A 21851-nucleotide genomic window follows, 5' to 3' on the forward strand; every position below is an offset into this window, starting at 1 on the left:
TCGTTTATAATTCTCTTATCTTCTTCTTTTCTCTTTTTCTCTTCTTATTTTCGCTTCTTCTCTTCTACTTCTTCATTTTATCCTCTTCTTTCTCTTCTCCTTCTTTTTCTCTCGTTTATAATTCTCTTCTCTTCTTCTTTTCTCTTCTCCTCATATTCTCTCTTCCACTTCTTTTTTCTCTTCTTCTTTTCTCTTCTTCTCTTCATATTTTCTCTTCCACTTCTCTTTTCTCTTCTTTCTCTTCTCCTTCTATCACTCTTGACCAAACGGGGATTTTCTGGGATTTAATTTTCCGCGAACATTCTCCTCTATGTAAATATGTAAACCACTACCCCCCCCCCCTTCTCTCTCTCTCTCTCTCTCTCTCTCTCTCTCTCTCTCTCTCTCTCTCTCTCTCTCTCTGATTCTGTGGCTATTTTTGTCTTTTTTTGTCATTTTGTTTCTTTTTAAGTCTGTCTCTCTTTCTCTCTTTCTCTATCTCTTTATTTATCTTTCTCTCCCTATCTCTGTTTTTTGGTTATTTTCTTTATTTATCTTTATTCTTTCATACTTACATCCCCTTTCTCTCTCTCTCTCTCTCTCTCTCTCTCTCTCTCTCTCTCTCTCTCTCTCTCTCTCTCTCTCTCTCTCTCTCTCTCTCTCTCTCTCTCTCTCTCCCAAAATGGCCTTCTCTGCCCTTTTTCTAATCTCCTAATAAAGGGAATCGGTGTCTGTCTTTAATAATACCAATTTTCACAGGCCTAAAAATAGTGGCAAGCGAGAATTACCCTTAGGGGCGAACATCATAAGGGCGGGAATGGGTGGGAAGGGGGCGATGGGTCCCATAGATAACGGTACTGCAAGGGATTTTGAGCCTAAGGGAAGGGGACGTTAAGTGTGGGAATTGTTGTTAGTGGGTTAGTGTGTGGTTCCATTCTTGTGATCAACGTGTTCGTTACGTGTATATTCGGTCGTTTGTCACACGTATAATACCGGTACTTGCTCTCTCTCTCTCACTCGTTCTCGTTCGTGTTCTCTCTCTCTCTCTCTCTCTCTCTCTCTCTCTCTCTCTCTCTCTCTCTCTCTCTCTCTCTGGCTCGCTTTCTAATGCAGTTGTTTTTATTGTTTTGTTGTTTTTGTTGTTTTCTTCCTTTTTTTTCTCCCTGTTAAGTCCTGCCACCATTTTCCTCTCCCATTTTCCATTTTCCTTCATTTCCCATTCTTTATTCTCCCTATTTTCCTTCTCCTTTTCGTCTTTCTTTCCTTCCTCCCTTCTCCCATTTCCTCCCTCCTTCCTTTCTTTCTTTCCTTCATTTTCATTTTTTTCCTCCATTTTCCTTCCGTTTAAGTTAAGTACACGATTCTCATCGCCCGCTTCCCGTTTTCTTCGTTGGGGTGCGTTATGCGTTTCCCGTTTTCTTCGTGCGGTGTCTTATGCGTTTTCTGTTTTCTTGGCCCTCGGATTTGTTGACCTCTTATATCCGCCCTAATAAACATATACCGCTGCATACATTGTCCTCTCTCTCTCTCTCTCTCTCTCTCTCTCTCTCTCTCTCTCTCTCTCTCTCTCTCTCTCTCTCTCTCTCTCTCTCTCTCTCTCTCTCTCTCTCTCTCTCTCTCTCTCTCTCTCTCTCTCTCTCTCTCTCTCTCTCTCTCTCTCTCTCTCTCTCTCTCTCTCTCTCTCTCTCTCTCTCTCTCTCTGTATCTCTATTTCTGTCTATTTATCTATCTATCTATCTATTTATATCATTCTTTCTCCTGCATATCATCTACGACTTTCTTTGTATTTAGTTTCATTTTTTCTTTTTTTAAATCTATTTCTCTTTCTTTATTTTTCTCTCTCTTTATCTCTCTGTTATCATGGTCTTTTGTTTATTATCTCTTTCTCTTCTCATTTGTACGTTCCCTTCTCTCTTTCTCTCTATCTCTTTCTTCACACCCTCTCTCTCTCTCTCTCTCTCTCTCTCTCTCTCTCTCTCTCTCTCTCTCTCTCTCTCTCTCTCTCTCTCTCTCTCTCTCTCTCTCTCTCTCTCTCTCTCTCTCTCTCTCTCTCTCTCTCTCTCTCTCTCTCTCTCTCTCTCTCTCTCAACTTTCTCTTCCTCCTTTCTTTCTTCCATTCCCTCTCTCTCTCTCTCCCCTTTCTTCTCTCACTCTTCAACACCCCCCCCCCCCTTCCGTCTCCTCTCTTTCTCTCTCTCTATCTATCTCACTCTCAACTTTCTCTTCCCCCTTTCTTCCTTCCTATCCCTCTCTCTCCCCTTTCTTCTCTCCCGCTCTCCCTTTCTTCCCACTCTCTCCCACCCTCTCCTTCCCCCCCTCTCTCTCTCCCCCTTTGCTCGTGTAGTTATCAGCCTCTTCCGCTTGGCTTGCCCCGCGACGCTCAAATATGTATTCGCGTCTATCGCTACATGAGGGACGCCTTCGCCTGTTTTGCCTCCCAGCAGCCTGTCCGCAGCATCCTTCTTGCCCCCCGTAGCCTCGTTTCCTTCGTATTCCTTCCTTTTCACGAACCATTTGCATCTGCTAGTCAGGTTACGTTGGGGGTTAGGGTGGGGAGTGATGGGGAGAGTGTATGGGGAAGGGGTGTGGAGTGAGGTGGGATGGGGTGTGTCTGTTTGGGTATGGTTGCTGTGTTGGTATGATGTTTTGGGAAGGGATGAATGGAGACGGGAAGGGATGGGAAGGGTAGGGTAGGGTAGGGTAGGGAAGGTATGGGAAGGGATTGTAAGGGAAGGAAGGGTGGAGAGTGTAAAGGAAGGTAAGGGAAGGGAAGGGAAGAGAAGGTGAGGTTAGAGAAAGGTAAAGGAATGATGGAGAGGGAAGGGAAGGGAAAGGAAGGGAAGGGAAGGGAAGGGAAGGGAAGGGAAAGGAAGGGAAGGGGAAAAAAGGGAAGGGGAATGAAGGGAAGGGAAAGGTAAAGGAATGGTTAGAGAAAGGTAAAGGAATGGTGGAGAAGGAAGGGAAGGGAGGGAAAGGAAAGGAAGGGAAGGGATTGGGCTTTGTCTGTTCTTTCTTTTAATTTCTTTTTCTCTCTCTCTCTCTCTCTCTCTCTCTCTCTCTCTCTCTCTCTCTCTCTCTCTCTCTCTCTCTCTCTCTCTCTCTCTCTCTCTCTCTCTCTCTCTCTCTCTCTCTCTCTCTCTCTCTCTCTCTCTCTCTCTCTCTCTCTCTCTCTCTCTCTCTCTCTCTCTCTCTCTCTCTCTCTCTCTCTCTCTCCTGGCCTCAGTATCCCATAATAAACTGAATGAAAGCGGTTAAAGGGAGGGAAGGGGGGCGGGGGGGGGCAAGATATGGAGGGTTGGATCGCCTATATCACCCTCATATACCCCTTTGTCAGCGTCCCTTGAACCCCTTAGTGAGGTTGGATCCCCTTCCCTGATTCCCTTTACGGCCGCCAGGGTACGATGGAGTTACTGGAGTCTATAGCAAATCACTTAATATTGGATCCCTTTACTTAATCCCTTTAGAAGTAGGTTTGGATTCCTTATAAGTTGGATTTGGGGCTATGATTCTAGTTTTTGTTATTTATGTCTTTATTTGTTTGTTAATTTTGGGACACTTTACTTAGAATCCCTTTTAAGTAGGTTTCGATTCCTTATAAGTATGATCTGGGGTGATAGTTCTGTTTTTTTTTTGTTGTTGTTTTGTTATTTATTTATTTTTAGGTTTTTGTAATTTTTTGTTATTGTTTTTATACGGGTTTGAATTCCTTATAAACTTAATTCGCTTCACTTAAACCCGTTCTTAATAGGTTTGGATTCTATATAAAGACGTGTTAGGTTTTTATGTTATTTTTGTTATTATTTTGTTGTTTTTTATATCTTTTGTTTATTTATTTGCTTGTTTCGTGATGTATTGTGGGTGTTATCCCTAATTTACCTTTCCCTCCCTTTCTCCTTCCTTCCTTCCTTCCTTCCCTCCCTCTTGTTTTTGTTATTTAGTTTTGGGTTAGGTTCATGTAATTTACTTCTATTGTTTTTATACAGGTTTAAATTCCTTATAAACTTAATTCGCTTCACTAAAATCCCTTTCTTAATAGGCTAGGATTCTCCCTTTCCTTCCTTTCCTTCCTTCTCTCCTATACTTTCCTTCCTCATCCTCTTAAACTCCTTCCCTCGATATCTTCTTTTCCTCTTTCCTCTCCTTCTTCCTTCTTCCTTCCCTTTGTCATTTCCTTCCTTCCTTCCTTCCTTCATCAATTTTATCCATTCCTTCCTTTATATATTTTGCCTTGCCCTGCTCATTCTCTCTCTCTCTCTCTCTCTCTCTCTCTCTCTCTCTCTCTCTCTCTCTCTCTCTCTCTCTCTCTCTCTCTCTCTCTCTCTCTCTCTCTCTCTCTCTCTCTCTCTCTCTCTCTCTCTCTCTCTCTCTCTCTCTCTCTCTCTCTCTCTCTCTCTCTCTCTCCATCACTTTCTCTTCTCCCTCGTTACTCCCCATTTTTCTCCATCCCTCTTCTTTTCCCTTCAGTTTTTACCTCCCTCCTTTTTCTCTCTCCTCCTCTGACGCCTTCCCTCCCTTCTCCCTCTCCATCATTTTCTTATCCATACAAACACACACACACACACCCTTCCCCCTCCCCTCCCCACAAACTCCCCTTTTCCCCTTCTCAACCCACTCTCCCCACCCTTCATCAGAAAGCTTGTCTGTGTCTGTCTGTTTATTTATATAGGTGTCTGTATCTTTATCTATCTGTATATCTATTTCTTTCTATTCCTTTCTACCTCTACCTCTTCCCACTGTTTTTCTTCCCTTCCTTTTTCTCTCTTTATCCCACTAACCTGCTTTCTCTCTTTCCTCCTCTTCCTCTACCTACCTTTTATCTTAACTCACTCTCCTTCCTTCTCCCTTTCCCTAACTCTCATTCCCTCCCATTTTCTTTCTCTTTCTTTACCTCCTACACCTGAAGTTACCTGTCCACTAACCACCTGTCCCTTTTCTTCAGGTGACGGCGGAGACCTGAGCGAGGACAGCAACCCGGGCAGCAGCGAGAACAGCAACAGCGAGGACCAGGCGAGGCTGCACCTGAAGAGAAAGCTACAGCGGAACAGGACCTCCTTTACGAACGACCAGATAGACAGTCTTGAGAAAGGTATGGAGGGGGAGGGGGATTGAGGAAGGTGGGATGGGGGCGAGGGGAAAGGGAACGTCTGAGGGAAAGAAAAGAGAGAGAGGGAGAGGGAGATGAGGAGCAGATTAGCCCAACCTATCGCAACATATAACAACATAGCATGACATCACAACACACAACGTCACACAAAACATAACATAGACCTGAGGGAAAGAAGAGAGGAGAGAGAGGGAGAGGGAGATGAAAGAGCAGATTAACACAACTTACCGCAACATATAACAACATAGCATGACATCACAACACACAACGTCACACAAAACATAACATAAACCTAACATAACATCACATAACATCACAGCAGATCATATAACATCACACACAACATAACATAAACCTAACATCACTTAACATCAGAACACATCATATAACGTCACACGAAACGTAACATAAACCTAACATAACATCACATAACATCAGAACACATATAACATCACACAAAACGTAACATAAACCTAACATGACACCTAACATCGCATATCGCAACATCACACTAGATAACATGACCTAACATCACATAACCTAACCAAGCCACATCCATAACATAACATAACAGAATAACAACATCACATACAGCACAACACATCACATCACACCACCTAACACCACACCACCTCACATCACATCCCCCAGCATCACATCACATAACATCACCGCCTCGTCTGCAGAGTTCGAGCGGACGCATTACCCCGACGTGTTCGCGCGGGAGAGACTCGCGGCCAAGATCAACCTTCCCGAGGCCAGAATACAGGTGAGTGGGGGTACTAATTGGGTCCACAGGTAAGGGAGAGTACTACAGGTAAAGGGAGGGAGGTTATGGGGGACTACAAGTAAGGGTGACTACAGGTAAATCAAGTGCTAATTAAGTTAAGGGGTAAGGTAAAGGGGATGATACAAGGGATATATAATGGGATACAGGTAAATGAGGAGCAAGTGGAGAAGAGAAGAACGGGAAGCTAAAGTTAATGTAAGAGATAATGAATGAGAGATGAACGAAAAGCTATAGATAACGGAGGAGAGAAGAACGGAAAACTACAGATAACGGAGGAGAGAAGAACGGAAACCTACAGATAACGGAGGAGAGATGAACGGAAAGCTACAGATAACGGAGGAGAGAAGAACGGAAAACTATAATTAATGGAGGAAATAATGGAGAAGGGAATAACACTGAATATATATAAAGTTAATGAAATAGAATAACAGAAAATAAAAAGAGGACGTCATGAATAAGAGAAGAACAGTAAGCTATAGGCATCAATACTACTGTCATCAGAACTACTACTATTACTATCACCCCCCCAACCCCCCCCTTCCCCCCCCAACCCCACCTCACTCCCCGCTCATCCCCTCCCGTTTTGACAGGTGTGGTTCAGCAACAGGCGGGCCAAGTGGCGGCGGGAGGAGAAGCTTCGCAACCAGAGGCGCACAGCGGAGGGAATGGCGCCGTCCTCCCCCACACGGATCATCAACAACTCCTTCGCGCCCACGCCCATGTACACGCCCCTCCCGCCTCCGCCCATGTCCGTCGCGGAGTCCTATGGGTACGTGAGATGGGTGTTGTTTTTGTGTGTGGGTTGGTTTTGGTTGTTTTTGGTTGGTTGGTTGGTTGGTTTTGTTTACTTATGTATGTGTGTTTACTTTTTTTTTTTTTTTTTTTTGCTGTTGTATTGTTTTTCTCTTCCTTCTCCTCTTCTTTCTTCTTTTTCTCCTCCTCCTCCTCCTCCTCCTCCTTGGTATCATTTTTCACTCATGTTCTTTTTCATCTCCTTTCTCTCTTGGTTTTCTTTTTTATTGCTATCTGTTTCTCCATGTAAATCACCTCCAACACCAACCTCTCACTCACTTCTTCAGGACCATGGGCGGCGGCGGGGGTGGTTTCGGCATGACATCCTCGGTCTGCCCAGTCGCCTCAAGCCCGAACTGCCTCCCAGCCCAGCAGCCCCCGTCCCTCGGCCACTCGGGGAGCCCAGCGGGGGGGATGGGGCTCACCAGAGACAACCCGCACGCCCACAACCACTACATGACGCGCCCATCCTATGAGTCGCTCTATACGCACGCCCGCGCCTCCCCGACCTGCCCGCCCATGCTGTACCACCATCACCACCACCACCACCAGTCCCCGCACGCCCATGAGTACAACACGCCCACACCTCCGAATTCACAGGCGGGTAAGTAGTGAGGGAATGAAGGTAAAGAGAGGAAGGGAAGAAGGTAAAGAATGGAAGGAGGATAAGGGAAGGGAAGGGAGGAAGAGAAGGGGAAGTGGGATGAGGAAGGAAGTTAAGAATGAGGAAAGGCAAACGAAGATGAAAGTAAAGAAGGAAGGAGTAGATAGAACTGGAAGGAGAAAGGGAAGAAGGGGAAGGGAGAAGAGGAAAGCGATTAAGAATGAGAAAAAGTCTACGAAGATGAGAGTAAAGAAGGAAGGAGTAGATAGAACTAAGAAAGGAAGGAAGGAAGGAAATGAAGGAGGGAGAGAAGGAGAGGAAGTGAGGGGATGAAGAAAATTAAGAATGAGAAATGATAAGAGAAAATGAAGGAACTAAAGAAGGAAGGAGTAGATAGAACTGAGGTAGGAAGGAAGGAAATGAAGGAAAAAGAGAAGGAATGGAGGGAGAGAGAGAACTGAAGAAGGAAGGAAGGAAGGAAGAAAATGAAGGAGGGAAAGAGGGAGGAAGAGAACTGAAGGAGGAAGGAAGGAAGGGAGAGAAGAACTGAGGAAGGAAGGAAAGAAGGGAGGGAAAAAATGAAGGATTGAAGGAATGAGGAAGGAAGGAAATGAAGGAAGGAGGAAGGGAGAGAAGAACTGAGGAAGGAAGGAAAGAAGGGAGGGAAAAAATGAAGGATTGAAGGAATGAGGAAGGAAGGAAATGAAGGAAGGAGGAAGGGAGAGAAGAACTGAGGAAGGAAGGAAGGAAGGGAGGGAAAAAATGAAGGATTGAAGGAATGAGGAAGGAAGGAAATGAAGGAAGGAGGAAGGGAGAGAAGAACTGAGGAAGGAAGGAAGGAAGGGAGGGAAAAAATGAAGGATTGAAGGAATGAGGGAGGAAGGAAATGAAGGAAGGAGGAAGGGAGAGAAAAATAGAAAAAGGAAGTAAAGGAGAATTAAAAAAGGAGAGTATCAATTTCACCCCCCCCCCCTCCCCCCTCACCCGTGCTCCCCCGTTTCAGGTCTCCTCTCCCCCGGTGTGTCTGTCCCTGTGGCTGTACCGGGGCAACACCACGACATGAACTCACAGTACTGGACACGCCTGCAGTAACCTCCATCAACACCACCCTGCAACACCACCAGACTTGCAACACCACCAGGACTTAGCAGCACTGGATTGGACGTCTCAACACCACCAGTCTTCAACACCACCACCACCTTGCAACTCCACCACCAGCAACCTTCAACACCACCTGACTTGCAACATCACCAAGACTTAACAGCACTGGATTGGACGTTTCAACACCTCCAGTCTTCAACACCATTCTTCAACTCCACCACCAGACTGCAACACCGCAAGGACCTATGTTACTGGACCCGAATGAAGTTGTTTTGCGAGACTTTTCAACACCAGCCTGCACCACCACCTCCAGTCTCAACTCCATCGCCAGACTGCAACACCAATATCAGTCTTCAACACCACTATCATCACCACAAGCCTGCAACACCTCAAGATCTGGAATGGACGCGAATTTAGTTGTTTACGAGACCTCTCAACACCACCACCACCACCACCACCACCACCACCACTTTTGTCATCACCACTACAAGGATTCAACACCAATTTCATCACCATCTTTGTTCCTCTCCAGTACCCACCACCACCACCACCACTAACACCATCGCTATTAGTCTTTGCCACCCTCAACACCATTTCAATACCAATGTCATCACCACCACCACCACCACCATTCTGTACAACATTCCACCAGTACCAGTGTGTGTGTGTGTGTGTGTGTGTGTGTGTGTGTGTGTGTGTGTGTGTGTGTGTGTGTGTGTGTGTGTGAACCCGCCTCTCCTCAGCCTGAAAATTATAATGAGGTGACAATGGGCTAATTAATGAAGCCTATTATCATTATTATTATTATTATTATTATTATTATTATTATTATTATTATTATTATTAGAGTTGGTAACACTTTCCCATTTTCTTTGTTGACTTTTTGAATCGCAGTTTTCTTTGTTATTATGTTTATGGGTAGACTTAGGTGTGTAGGAGAGAGAGAGAGAGAGAGAGAAAGGCATAATCACTACAAGCTTTCTTATGGTAAAGCTTGACCGGTGAATTTATAGCCATTATTTTCATTATTATTATCATTATTATTATTATTATTATTATCATCATTACTATTATCATCATCATCATTTATCCCTTCTCCCTTCTCTCTCATTCCTTCTCACTCCTTTCTATCCCTTATCCCTATCCCATATCCGGTCTCCCTCACCTCTTCCCCCTTCTCCCTCTCATCCCTTCCCTTCTCACTCTTTACCGGACACGAGATGACAGTGTGTGTGTGTGTGTGTGTGTGTGTGTGTGTGTGTGTGTGTGTGTGTGTGTGTGTGAGCTGGACGCGGAAAACCTAACCACAGAAGAGATAAAAGGATGACTCGGGTGGCAGGAAAACAGGTGTGGCTGAGAGAGAGGGGGAGAGAGAGAGAAGGGGGGAGGGGGTAGGAGAGGAAGTGATGTCATGTTCGAACCACACGAGTGAATCACCGAAGCTTTGTTTAGAATGAGGTCGAAACGGTTACCATTCACGATTATAAACACAGGCTGGAATACACTGTTGCCCCCACTCAAAATTTCGCTTATTCATTTCTTTCTTTTTTTTCAGTATAGGAAGCAACTCAAAGTGGGAAAAATAAGTACATAAAAGAACTTGATAATCACTGCTTCTATAATGAAACTAGAAATGATTAGTTATGAGTGATTAGGTTTTATTATAACTCAATATTATTATCATTCACTCAGTCATTTCAGCGGCTAATTGATTGACTTTTTACCATATTACAGACAGGAGAACTTTTTTTATATAATGTCACGTATAGGATGGGAGTTATGTGTCTGACCCCGGAAAATACAATGTGCTGGGTAGGGTCATCTGGTAACACTGCTAGGGTCATCTGGTAACACTGCTAGGGTCATCTGGTAACACTGCTAGGGTCATCTGGTAACACTGCTCGGGTCATCTGGTAACACTGCTAGGGTCATCTGGTAACACTGCTAGGGTCATCTGGTAACACTGCTAGGGTCATCTGGTAACACTGCTAGGGTCATCTGGTAACACTGCTAGGATCATCTGGTAACACTGCTAGGGTCATCTGGTAACACTGCTAGGGTCATCTGGTAACACTGCTAGGGTCATCTGGTAACACTGCTAGGGTCATCTGGTAACACTGCTAGGGTCATCTGGTAACACTGCGAGCCCATATAAGACGGCCCACGTTGAGGCTTGGCACATGTCAGTCAGTCAGTCAGTCCCTTGCTTGCCTTGACACAGGAAGGGAGTCTCGTGTTGGTCTGTGCCTGCGTGGACTTAGATGAGGGACGCTGGTCACCTCTTTAGTGTGAGTAGATGTGTGTGTGTGGGGGGGAGGGGGGGGGGGGGAATGAGAAAGGTTGTGAGAGATGAGGGAGGTGAATGAGGGTATGAGAGGTAGTTTTTCTCTCATAATAACAAGCATTTTTTATATAAATCTTCACTCATACCTTCAAATCGACCTCTCTCTCCCTTCTTATATTCCTCCTCTCCTCTCCTCTCATCCCTCTTTCCCTTTCTCCCTTCCTTCCTCCGTCCCATCATCTTTTTCTCTCATAACAATAAGCATTTTTTTATACATCTTCATACATACCTTCAAAATGACCTCTCTCTCACTCCCTTCTTCTATTCCTCCTCTCCTTTCCTCTCAACCCCCCCTCCCCTTTCTCCCTTCCTTCCTGTCCCATCATCTTTTTCTCTCATAATAACAAGCATTTTTTTTATACGTCTTCACACATACCTTCAAAATGACCTCCCTCTTCCTCCCTCCCTCCCTTCTCTTTCTCCTTTCTTATCCCTACCTCCCTTCCTTCCTCCCATCATCCTTCTCTCTCATATTCCCTTCATCCATCTCTTCCCTTTCACTGCGTTCTGGTGTGTGGTTGTGTTCGTGGATGACTGGTTGACTATAGAGGTTTGTTAACTATTGTACGGTGGTGTGGTGGTGGAAGGTGGGAGGTGCAGAGCGAGAGGAGGAAAGAGAGAAAAATAAGTGATTCGTCTGGTACCGGATTCGAAGCCTGTCCCGGTTTTTGAGTTCATTGTCTCGTTCTGCTTTTATCATTGTTATTATTATCATATGTTCCGTTTTTTTTTTTTTTTTTTTTTTTTTTTTTTGGCCCAGAATAAGCAATGTTGTTTTTGTTTTGAGTCCCAGAACAAGCAATGTTGTTTTTGTTTTGAGTCCCAGAACAAGCAATGTTGTTTTTGTTTTGAGGCCCAGAAAAAGCAATGTTGTTTTTGTTTTAAGGCCCAGAACAAGCAATGTTGTTTTTGTTTTAAGGCCCAGAATAAGCAATGTTGTTTTTGTTTTAAGTCCCAGAACAAGCAATGTTGTTTTTGTTTTGAGGCCCAGAACAAGCAATGTTGTTTTTGAAGTCCCCCCACAAGCAATGTTGTTTTTGTTTTGAGGCCCAGAACAAGCAATGTTGTTTTTGTTTTAAGTCCCAGAACAAGCAATGTTGTTTTGTTTTAAGGCCCAGAAAAGCAATGTTGTGCAATGTTGTTTTTGTTTTGAGGCCCAGAATAAGCAATGTTGTTTTTGTTTTAAGGCCCAGAATAAGCAATGTTGTTTTTGTTTTGAGGCCCAGAATAAGCAATGTTGTTTTTGTTTTGAGGCCCAGAATAAGCAATGTTGTTTTTGTTTTGAGGCCCAGAATAAGCAATGTTGTTTTTGTTTTAAGGCCCAGAATAAGCAATGTTGTTTTTGTTTTGAGGCCCAGAATAAGCAATGTTGTTTTTGTTTTGAGGCCCAGAATAAGCAATGTTGTTTTTGTTTTGAGTCCCAGAATAAGCAATGTTGTTTTTGTTTTGAGGCCCAGAATGAGCAATGTTGTTTTTGTTTTGAGGCCCAGAATAAGCAATGTTGTTTTTGTTTTGAGGCCCAGAATAAGCAATGTTGTTTTTGTTTTAAGGCCCAGAATGAGCAATGTTGTTTTTGTTTTGAGGCCCAGAATAAGCAATGTTGTTTTTGTTTTAAGGCCCAGAATGAGCAATGTTGTTTTTGTTTTGAGGCCCAGAATAAGCAATGTTGTTTTTGTTTTAAGGCCCAGAATAAGCAATGCTGTTTTTTTATTTTGAGGCCCAGAATAAGCAATGCTGTTTTTATTTTGAGACCCAAAATAAGCAATGCAAGTCTTTATAATTTCTCTAACTTTACTTTTTCTCAATCGGTCGTGTCCACATCTGCCACACGAGACCAGTGGCCAGTTTTACATTCCACCACAGCAAGTTCGTAAGCTCACAACCAGACACAGAATACGACAAAAATTCCTCTTAGCTTTAGTGTTTGGCGTTGATATAAAAAGGAGGATGAAATTTTAGGAAACTACACAGAAAATCTCTTTTATTATTATGATATCGAGTGGAATTAACGGATCATTGTGAAAAGGAGGATGGAATTTTCGGAAACTACACAGAAAATCTCTTTTATTAGTATGGTATCGAGAGGAAATAACGGATCATTGTGAAAAGGAGGAAGGAATGTTCGGAAACTACACAGAAAATCTCTTTTATTATTATGATATTGAGAGGAATTAACCGATCATTGTGAAGAATATAGTTTGGTTGGGAGATTACAATGTGACTCTGATTTGGATTGTCGAACTGGCCACAGGAAAGCAAGGCGTATTAAATCTTCTCACCAGGGTACACACACACACACACACACACACACACACACACACACACACACACGAAGAATCGAAACCTTTGTATGAATTAACACTTATGAACGATACCTAACTCTAAGCTTGCCTGTACATGCGATATATAATAAGCTTGACTGTACATAGTAACCCTGTATAAATGAGTCACTTGCGGAGGGATGGATGAAGAGGAGTGAGTGAGGATTTGAATTTTGTGAGTGAGTGTGAACATTGCGAGGCTTAGTTTGATTTGTATTGTTTTTTTTACGATTTTGTTTTTCATTCTAAGTTTGCGATTGCTGCCTGGATTAACTATTAGGGAGTTGTTGATTTTTTCTTTTCTTTTTTTACAACTAAGGAGACGGCTCAAGGGCAACAAAAAGAGTGTAGCAAAAAAAAAGAGCCCGCTACTCACCGCTCCCACAACGGACAAAAGCAAAGAGTGGCCGAAAGAGAGGTCAATTTCAGGTCGAGACATGTATTGTACAGTGGATATATTGTACAGTGTGGGAAATAGTTTATCAAAAGGGAGGAGAATTCATGAGCTATTTTCATTGTTTATATTTCTCTATTATTTTATTTATTCATGAAAAGCCTGTGAGGAGTTTTTATATATATATCGTGTACATTGCAAGGTAGGTAGATAAGGACAGACTTTGCATTAGATTATTTTACTTGTTCTTTATTTTTATTTCCATTATTAAGTGTGAGGATTTTTTTTTTTGTTTATCGTGTAAATTGCAAGTTCAGTATAAAATTTACGTTATTGTATATTACGAATTCTTCTTTTTTTATTTTCATTCAAGGTTCAAGCCGGAAATAACTTTTTTTATGTATCTCTCTTGTATATTGTCAAGTTAGAATTTGCATTATTTTTAACATCACAATTTATTACATCATTTTCATTTCTATTGGCAGTGCAAGTCGACCGGAGCTTTCGCTATTCTACATTGCAAGTATATAATTGACTTTAACTTCATTCCAATTACATTATTTTTGTATTGTTTATATTTCATTACTTCTATTTCCATTCGAGTTTCAGGCCACGAGTGACTGTTTTTTTATATACATTGTACATTGCAAGTATAGAATTTACCTTAACTTTATTACATTTACAATATTTTTGCATTGTTTATATTTCACTACTTCTATTTCCATTCGAGTTTCAGGCCACGAGTAACTGTTATATATATACATTGTACATTGCAAGTATAGAATTTACATTAACTTTATTACATTTACATTATTTTTACATTATTTTCATTTCCGTTCGAGGTTGAAGCCGGGAGGACCTTTTTGTGTACCGCCCCGTGAGTTGAGGGACCCGCACCGCCCGCCCGCCCGCCCCGCCAGCACGCCTCATATCAGCCCGCGGCGCCCTCTGTTACAGGTCGTGGCCGCGGCGGGTTAGCGTAGCCGTTCGTTCGTTCGTACCTCCGTATCCGAAACTAATGCGCTTTCACACCGTATCGTATTTCATCATTAATATATAAAGACAAAAATACCGAGTGAGAGAGAGAGAGAGAGAGAGAGAGAGAGAGAGAGAGAGAGAGAGATGCTGTAGTTTCAGGAGAGGAAGAGATGCCTGTAAATACGACGAAGGAGTCCTTAGTATTAACCTTAACTAATCCCTTTAATATATATTTTAACATGTGATACTGATTTTATTTTCTATTATTTGTTTTAACTGCGTACGAAATGGCTGGCTCTCTGGTCCCAAACGTACGCAGTTCTCCGCCAACCGTTGACTCGCTTCGTTGCTAAACTGACAATAACACGCAAAAACATGTTATATCGAGGAGGGAGAAGGGAGGATGCTTGCCTTAAGGGGAGGGAGAAGATGCGGCGAGGGAGCCAACTCGGATGATTTACGAAAGAGATGAAGGAAAGAAGGAAGAGTTGAAAATAGAGGAAAAGAGAAGAATATGAGAGAAGAAGAGAAAGTGAATAAAAAAAGGGAGGGAGAATATAAAGAACAAAGAAGGGAGATGATTTATGAGAGATGAGGAGGAAAGGAAGGAAGGAAGAGGTGAAAATAGAGGAAATAGAAGAATATGAGAGAAGAGGAGAAAGTGAATGAAGAAAGGGAGGAAGGAAATATAGAACGAGGAGGGGAGATGGGTGATGAAAGAGATGAGGAAGGAGGGAAGGAAGAGTTGAAAATGGAGGAAAACAGATGAACATGAGAGAAGAGAAGAAACTGAATGAAGAAAGGGAGGAAGAAAAATGGAACAAAGAGAGGAGATGATTAATGAAAGATATTAGGAAGGAATTAAGGAAGAGATAAAGGAAAGGAGGGAATAACAATGAGAGAAGAGGATGATGTGAGTGGATAAGGAAGGGAGGAGAAAGTGAAGGAAGAAAGGAAGGGAGAAAATAGAAGTTAAAGGAAGGGAGGCGGAAGAGGAGGAGAAAGATGAAAGGAAAAGAGAAAATAAAAGTCAAATCTATCTTAGCATTAACAGTCTCGCCGTCAGGAAATTACGAATGACCTCTTCTATAATAACAACTGAACTTAAAATCATTGTAACACGTGAAAATCTAGCTAATATCGATCAAAAACAAATTAAAAAGAAAAATCAGGTGGTACATAACTTGCATGCTGATTGTTAAAAAGATCCCCATAACCCGGTTTTGTCTAGTCTCGGCGTCCGGAAACTGTGATTAATGTGTTTTATCAGATTAACCTTGGCGAAAAATACGGTGTTACAAAACTTACATCTTGATAGTCAAATAATCCCCATAACCAGGTTTTGTCTAGCCTCGGCGTCCGGAAACTATGAATGACGTGTTTTATCTGATTAATCTCGGCGCCAGGAAGCAACAAGGAAAATTTAAAGGTCAGGGAGTGGCTGTCGCGTCCGCCAACGAGTGTGTGTTTGTCTCCGTCTGCGTGCGGTTGACCACTACACAGGAAATGTCTCAAGCAAGAATAGATTGTAAACATCACACGTCTCCTCCAGTCCATGTTTCACCTTCACATAGCATTACATAGCATAGACTTCCTTTATATCATTCCGATACCCTACGCCCTACGCCCCTGTCCACCCAGCAGTGAATGGGTACCAGGTATTAATCGGGGGTTGTGTCCCGTCTCCTGGGGTCTGTTCCCTTCTCCTACAATTCCTTCCCCTTCTGTCTCTCTCTAGCATATGACCACAGATGTTGCGCCGACTAAACGAAACTTTCCAACATTTTCCTTTATATCAGGTTAGTGTAAAATGTGAAACAGAGAGAAAAATTTGTTTGGGGAACTAAAAAAAAATCTCGAACATTCAGTATTTTCTTTAGCCAGTGGCGTAGCGAGGTGATTTGGCGCCCAGGGGGGACTTTCAACTTGCCCCCCACCCCCCACCCCCCAACACACACACAGTCCCTCGACCCTTGAATAAAATATCTACTTTGATTTTCATTTAATTTTACTGGGAATGGAAAAAAATCTGAAAAATAAAATACAAGCAATGAAAAAATGGGGAAAACTGATGATTCGTGATGAAAAAAGAGAAAAGGCTTTACTTGCTGCCCCGCCAGTTCAATATAAATGTATCAGAAAAAAAAGGGAAAAGAAAAAGTTGTGATAAGTTACAAGAAAATGACAGACTACGCCGAAACAGTGACCAACCAACACAAGCACGCACACACGAACGCACGCACAGGATGAAGCAGTGAAGTGAACAGGAGGAGGAGGTGTTTCACGACCCCTGGCTTTGTTTATTTGTTTGTTTGTTTGTTTGTTTACGTATTGCGTCACGATACTACTACGTCTTCCAAATGAGGTGTGTCCGCCCAAACCGCACGTGCCACCCCATTTAGTACGCATCCCAGCCATGAAAACCCCCAATTTGTACGCACCAGAGAGAGGGGGAAAATACATCTATCAAACATAAAAAAAAGATAAATAATGACCAAAAAAACAATAATGAAAATAATAAAGAAAATAAACTAAAAAATACATATAATTTCCCTTCGGTCTATTCCTGGTGTGCGTACTAATAGGAGAGGCGCGTACGAACTGGCGAACATCCCCGTACTGATAATGTTACTTTAGATGAGTGCCCCCCACCCCCCCTCCGCCCCCTTATCCCCCAATCAAGCGGTGTCCCCCGTTTTCTTTGCCTTGCACGAGCCGGCCGGTGATTGGCTCCCGCGCGGCCCCGCCTATTAACGTGTTTTTGACTGACTCGCTTTGTGGAACGGACGACTGTGTAATAAAAGGTTTCATAAGTACATTCTGCTGTTTGTGTATTCCTACTTCTCTTTGTATTCTGATTCTTGTTGCCTCGAATCCACGTTTATACTTCGTCCACTATGACTGCGCACATAAGCCCCGCCCCCTTTGGTTGTGTTGTTATTTCTGTTCGTATTTGTATTCGTGTTGTATTTCTGTTCCTGTTTGTGTTTTTATGTATTCTTGTTGCCTCAAATCCACGTCTATTTACACTTCGTTCATTCTAACTTCGCACATAAGCCCCGCCCCCTTTAGTTGTGTTCTTATTTCTGTTCGTATTCTTATTCGTGTTGTGTTCCTGTTCCTGTTTGTGTTCTTATGTATTCTTGTTGCCTCAAATCCACGTCTATTTCCACTTCGTTCATTCTAACTTCGCACATAGGCCCTGCCCCCTTTAGTTGTGTTCCTATTTCTGTTCGTATTCGTATTCGTGTTGTATTTAAGTTCCTGTTTGTGTTCTTTATTGTATTCTTGTTGCCTCAAATCTAAGTCTATTTACACTTCGTTCACTTTAACTTTGCACATAGGCCCTGCCCACTTTAGGTTAGCATCCACCAATAAGAATTAGCCTTTGTAGTCCCTTGTGGTTCTTTATTTATTTTCTGTTCACGGTCTCTTGGCACATAAGCTCCTCCCACTTCACCCACCAATAAGAATTAGCCTTTGTAGTCCCTTGTGGTTCTTTATTTACACTCTGTTCACGATCTCTTGACACATAAGCCCCGCCCACTTTAGCTCATCACCACCAATAAGAATTAACCTTTGTAGTCCCTTTGTTAATGTTTTGTTCATGATCTCTTGGCACATAAGCTCCGCCCACTTTAGCTCATCACCACCAATAAGAATTAACCTTTGTAGTCCCTTTGTTAATGTTTTGTTCATGATCTCTTGGCACATAAACTCCGCCCACTTCAGCCCAACAACCACCAATAAGAACAGCGTATAGTTCGTAAGGTTTCTATAGTAAGATTTTTGTTGATGTATGTTGTTGTTTGTGATTCATTTATATTGGTTGATAAAGGAAGATATGTAAGAGAGAGAGAGAGAGAGAGAGAGAGAGAGAGAGAGAACGTTTAAATCCATATGAATATATTATGAATTATTTACTGACTGACAAATTTGAATGGAAATATTTTTGGGGCAGAAAGAAACGATGAATGAATTTTACGACTTCATGAGCGAGTAAGTAATATCAAAAGGTAAAAAAAAAAACGCATTCCTAAGCCCATTCAAACTCGGACAGGCCTAAGAATCACGTATTTTTATTTATTTTTTATTTATTTTTTTAGTATTGGTTCATGGCTTCCCGTTTTTTCTATCCGTTGTCTTTCCCCCGTTTTCTTTATTATTTTCTTTCAATATTTTTCTCGTTTTCTTTCAATCATTTTCTCGTTTTCTTTCAATCGTTTTCTCGTTTTCTTTCAATATTATTCTCGTTTTCTTTCAATATTTTTCTCGTTTTTTTTCAATCGTTTTAGGGGACACTTTGAGGCTGATACGAACACAGTTTACGAAGAGGGAATACAAGAGAAAAGAGGAGCAGAAGAGGAAGAGACGGGAAAAAGAAGCGAAGAGAAATATGGAAAGAAGAAAAACCTACTTCGAAATTACACCACACCGTCGAACATATGTAAAGTTATGCAAAGATCCGTTCTGAGACTCTTTTCATAACTTCAGGATCCAAACATCTGTGATCTTACGTAGCAAAGAGTTCACTGTACCGATCAAACGAAATGAGGAGGTTATTTTATTTTATTTTATTTACTTTTTTTCTTTACGTCTTCGCCTATAGCGCCGGTAGGGTTTTCTCAGAGTCCTGGTGGTCGGCCCAAGCCCATCATGGCGCAGGCAATCTTTTTTATTTTTTTATAGTGGCGCTAGTTATGTTCAAAGAAGATTCTGTTAGACCAAATGTAAACACGTCTAATACCGTAATACGTGATAGTGACGTGCATGGCTTGGTGACCTATAAGTGTGTGTGTGTGTGTGTGTGTGTGTGTGTGTGTCTAATACATGGTTTATCTCCCTTCCTTTGTATTTAATTCTGCGTAAGTAGCGGGCTTTTTTTTATTATTGTTTCCTTTTTTTGTGCCCTTGTGCTTTCTCCTTTGCTGTAAAAAAAAAAAAAAAAAAAAAAACACTCCCCGGCTTCTTATCCTCTCCGTTTCGCTCTTCCTTTTTCTATTTTATTTTATTTTGAAGTCTTCTTTTCTTTTTCCATGTCCTGTTTCATGGTTTATCTTCCTTCCTTTGTATTTCCTTCTAATTACAAATTCCCCATCATCTTTTTCTCTCCGTTTCGCTCTTCATTTTTATTTTCTTCTTGTCTCCTCTTTTCTTTTTCCATCTTCTGTTTCATCCTTCCTTCTTTTGTTTTTCCTTGCCCATCCTTGCTTCCCCTTCTCTCCACTCCCTGTTCTCCTTCCTTCCTTATTTCCTACCCCATTCCCTTCTTCGCTTTTTCCCCCATTCATTCCTTTTTCTCATTCATCCCCATTCTTTGCTTTTCTCTTTGCCCTTCCTTCTCTCCCCTTCTTTATTTTCTTCCTTTCTTCTTCCTTCCTCACCTCCCTTTCCATCTCCCTTCTTCGCTCTCTCCTCCATTCATTCCCCTTTTCATTCATCCCCAGTTTTTGCTTTTTTCTTGCCCTTCCTTCTTTCCCCTTCTTTATTTCCTTCCTTTCTTCTTCCTTCCTTTCCATCTCCCTTCTTCGCTCTCTCCTTCATTCATTCCCCTTCCTCATTCATCCCCATTTTTTGCTTTTTTCTTGCCCTTCCTTCTCTCCCCTTCTTTATTTCATTCCTTTTTTCTTTTTTCCTTCCTCACTTTCCCTTCCATCTCCCTTCTTCGCTCTCTCCTTCATTCATTCCCCTTCTCATTCATCCCTATTTTTTTGTTTTCTCTTGCCCTTCCTTCTCTCCCCTTCCTTATTTCCTTCCTTTCTTCCTTCCTTCCTTTCTCCCTTCCCTTTCCATCTCCCTTCTTCGCTCTCTCCTCCATTCACTCTCCTTCTCATTCATCCCCATTTTCTGCTTTTCTCTTGGCCTTCCTTCTCTCCCCTTCCTTATTTCCTTCCTTTTTTCTTCCTTCCTTCCTCACTTCCAATTTCCATCTCCCTTCTTCGCATTCTCCTCCCTTCCTCCCCCTTTCTATTAATTACCCCTTCACCTATATCAATACAACTTCATCTCTATATTACCCCATCGCGTCACCTGGCCTCACCTGTATAGAATCACGCACGTCTTAGAGTCACGTACCTGCGATCCCTTACCTGTCCAGCTTCCTGAGTGATTGGAATACCTGCAATTAGAAGTCTTACGTACGCATATATGGCGCCACTATAAAAAAAAATTGTCTGCGCCATGACGGGATTGGGCCGACCACCAAGCCCCTGAAGAAACCCTACCCGCGCTACAGGCGAAGACGTAAAAACAAATAAAATGGGGGTTGACAAGGCTTTCGTAGGAGTTGCAGGGGGACATTTCCAGGGGTAGTTGAATGGCCCTGGTGATAGTCTGACCCTTCTTCGTAATCGGTGCATACCTCAGTTCATTCAGTATTCCATCCCAGGCTTCAGGCTCTTCGCTTCGTACACTTGTGACCCCGTTCAAAAGGAGGTTAAGGTATGGGACAGATACGGTGGAGTTCGTGACGTATAGGAATTCTTTACAGCTTCGTCCTTCTCCTTTAAAAGCTATTTCGTGTTGGGGGGGAGTGGGGGAAAAATGGTAGTAGTAGTAGTAGTAGTAGTAGTAGTAGTAGTAGTAGTTGTAGTGGTAGTAGTAGTAGTGGTAGTAATAGTGGTAGTAGTAGTAGTGGTAGTAATAGTGGTAGTAGTAGTAGTGGTAGTAATAGTGGTAGTAGTAGTAGTAGTAGTAGTAGTAGTAGTAGTAGTAGTAGTGGTAGTAATAGTGGTAGTAGTAGTAGTAGTAGTAGTAGTAGTAGTAGTAGTAGTAGTAGTAGTAGTAGTAGTAGTAGTAGTAGTAATAGTGGTAGTAGTAGTAGTAGTAGTGGTAGTATTAGTGGTAGTAGTAGTAGTGGTAGTAATAGTGGTAGTAGTAGTGGTAGTAGTAGTAGCCTCATCAACTTCCCTCCTCTTACTTACAGTCTTCTACCTCTTAACTTCCACCGCAATGCTTCCTTTCAATCTTTTATCGATATTTCCATGCTGACTGCTCCTCTGAACTTACTAATTGCATCCGTCCACTCCTCACTCCTCCTCTAGCTCATCCCTATGCTGTCCAATTTCCCCCTGCAAGAGTTGACCACCATCTCCATTCTCTCATCCCTTTCGCTGGTAAACTCTGAAGTAGGATTTTTTTTGTCCGTATTTACTTTTTTTTTACGTTTCGCATATGGCGCCAGTAGTCTTTCTTGGTCGGCCCCAGCAGGTTATGGCGCAGGCAAGTGTTTATAGTGGCGCCATCTTGCTTGCTGGGACTTGAACGCTTAGGGAGAGTCAAGGCAGCTCTCCATATTAAACTGTCCATCTTTTTAACTTTTTCTGCCTGTCTTTATTTATTTGTTTATTTTATCGATTTATTTTTATCTTTTTATTTTTTTATTAATTTGTTTTATTTATTTTTTATTTTGATTTTTTTTTATCCCAAACTGTACGTGGAAAGG

At 42.3% G+C, this 21851-nt stretch overlaps 2 protein-coding genes across 2 annotated transcripts in view; both read left to right on the forward strand.

Moving 5' to 3' along the window:
* LOC126980621 (paired box protein Pax-6-like) overlaps positions 1–9111 on the forward strand; it is an 11946-nt gene extending 2835 nt beyond the window's left edge. The window contains exons 2-6 of the mRNA XM_050830723.1: positions 4919–5065; positions 5770–5852; positions 6464–6642; positions 6953–7269; positions 8273–9111. Of these exons, the coding sequence (XP_050686680.1) occupies positions 4919–5065; positions 5770–5852; positions 6464–6642; positions 6953–7269; positions 8273–8361 (815 nt within the window). The 3' untranslated portion in view covers positions 8362–9111. The remainder of the gene's footprint in view (positions 1–4918; positions 5066–5769; positions 5853–6463; positions 6643–6952; positions 7270–8272) is intronic.
* A 622-nt stretch (positions 9112–9733) lies between these two features.
* Positions 9734–21851, forward strand: part of LOC126980267 (fibrocystin-L-like) — an 85631-nt gene continuing 73513 nt past the window's right edge. Inside the window, exon 1 of the mRNA XM_050829959.1 lies at positions 9734–10658. Within this exon, the coding sequence (XP_050685916.1) occupies positions 10632–10658 (27 nt within the window). The 5' untranslated portion in view covers positions 9734–10631. The remainder of the gene's footprint in view (positions 10659–21851) is intronic.

The sequence above is a fragment of the Eriocheir sinensis genome, chromosome 44, assembly GCF_024679095.1.
Source record: "Eriocheir sinensis breed Jianghai 21 chromosome 44, ASM2467909v1, whole genome shotgun sequence".
NCBI classification, from domain to species: Eukaryota; Metazoa; Arthropoda; class Malacostraca; order Decapoda; family Varunidae; genus Eriocheir; species Eriocheir sinensis.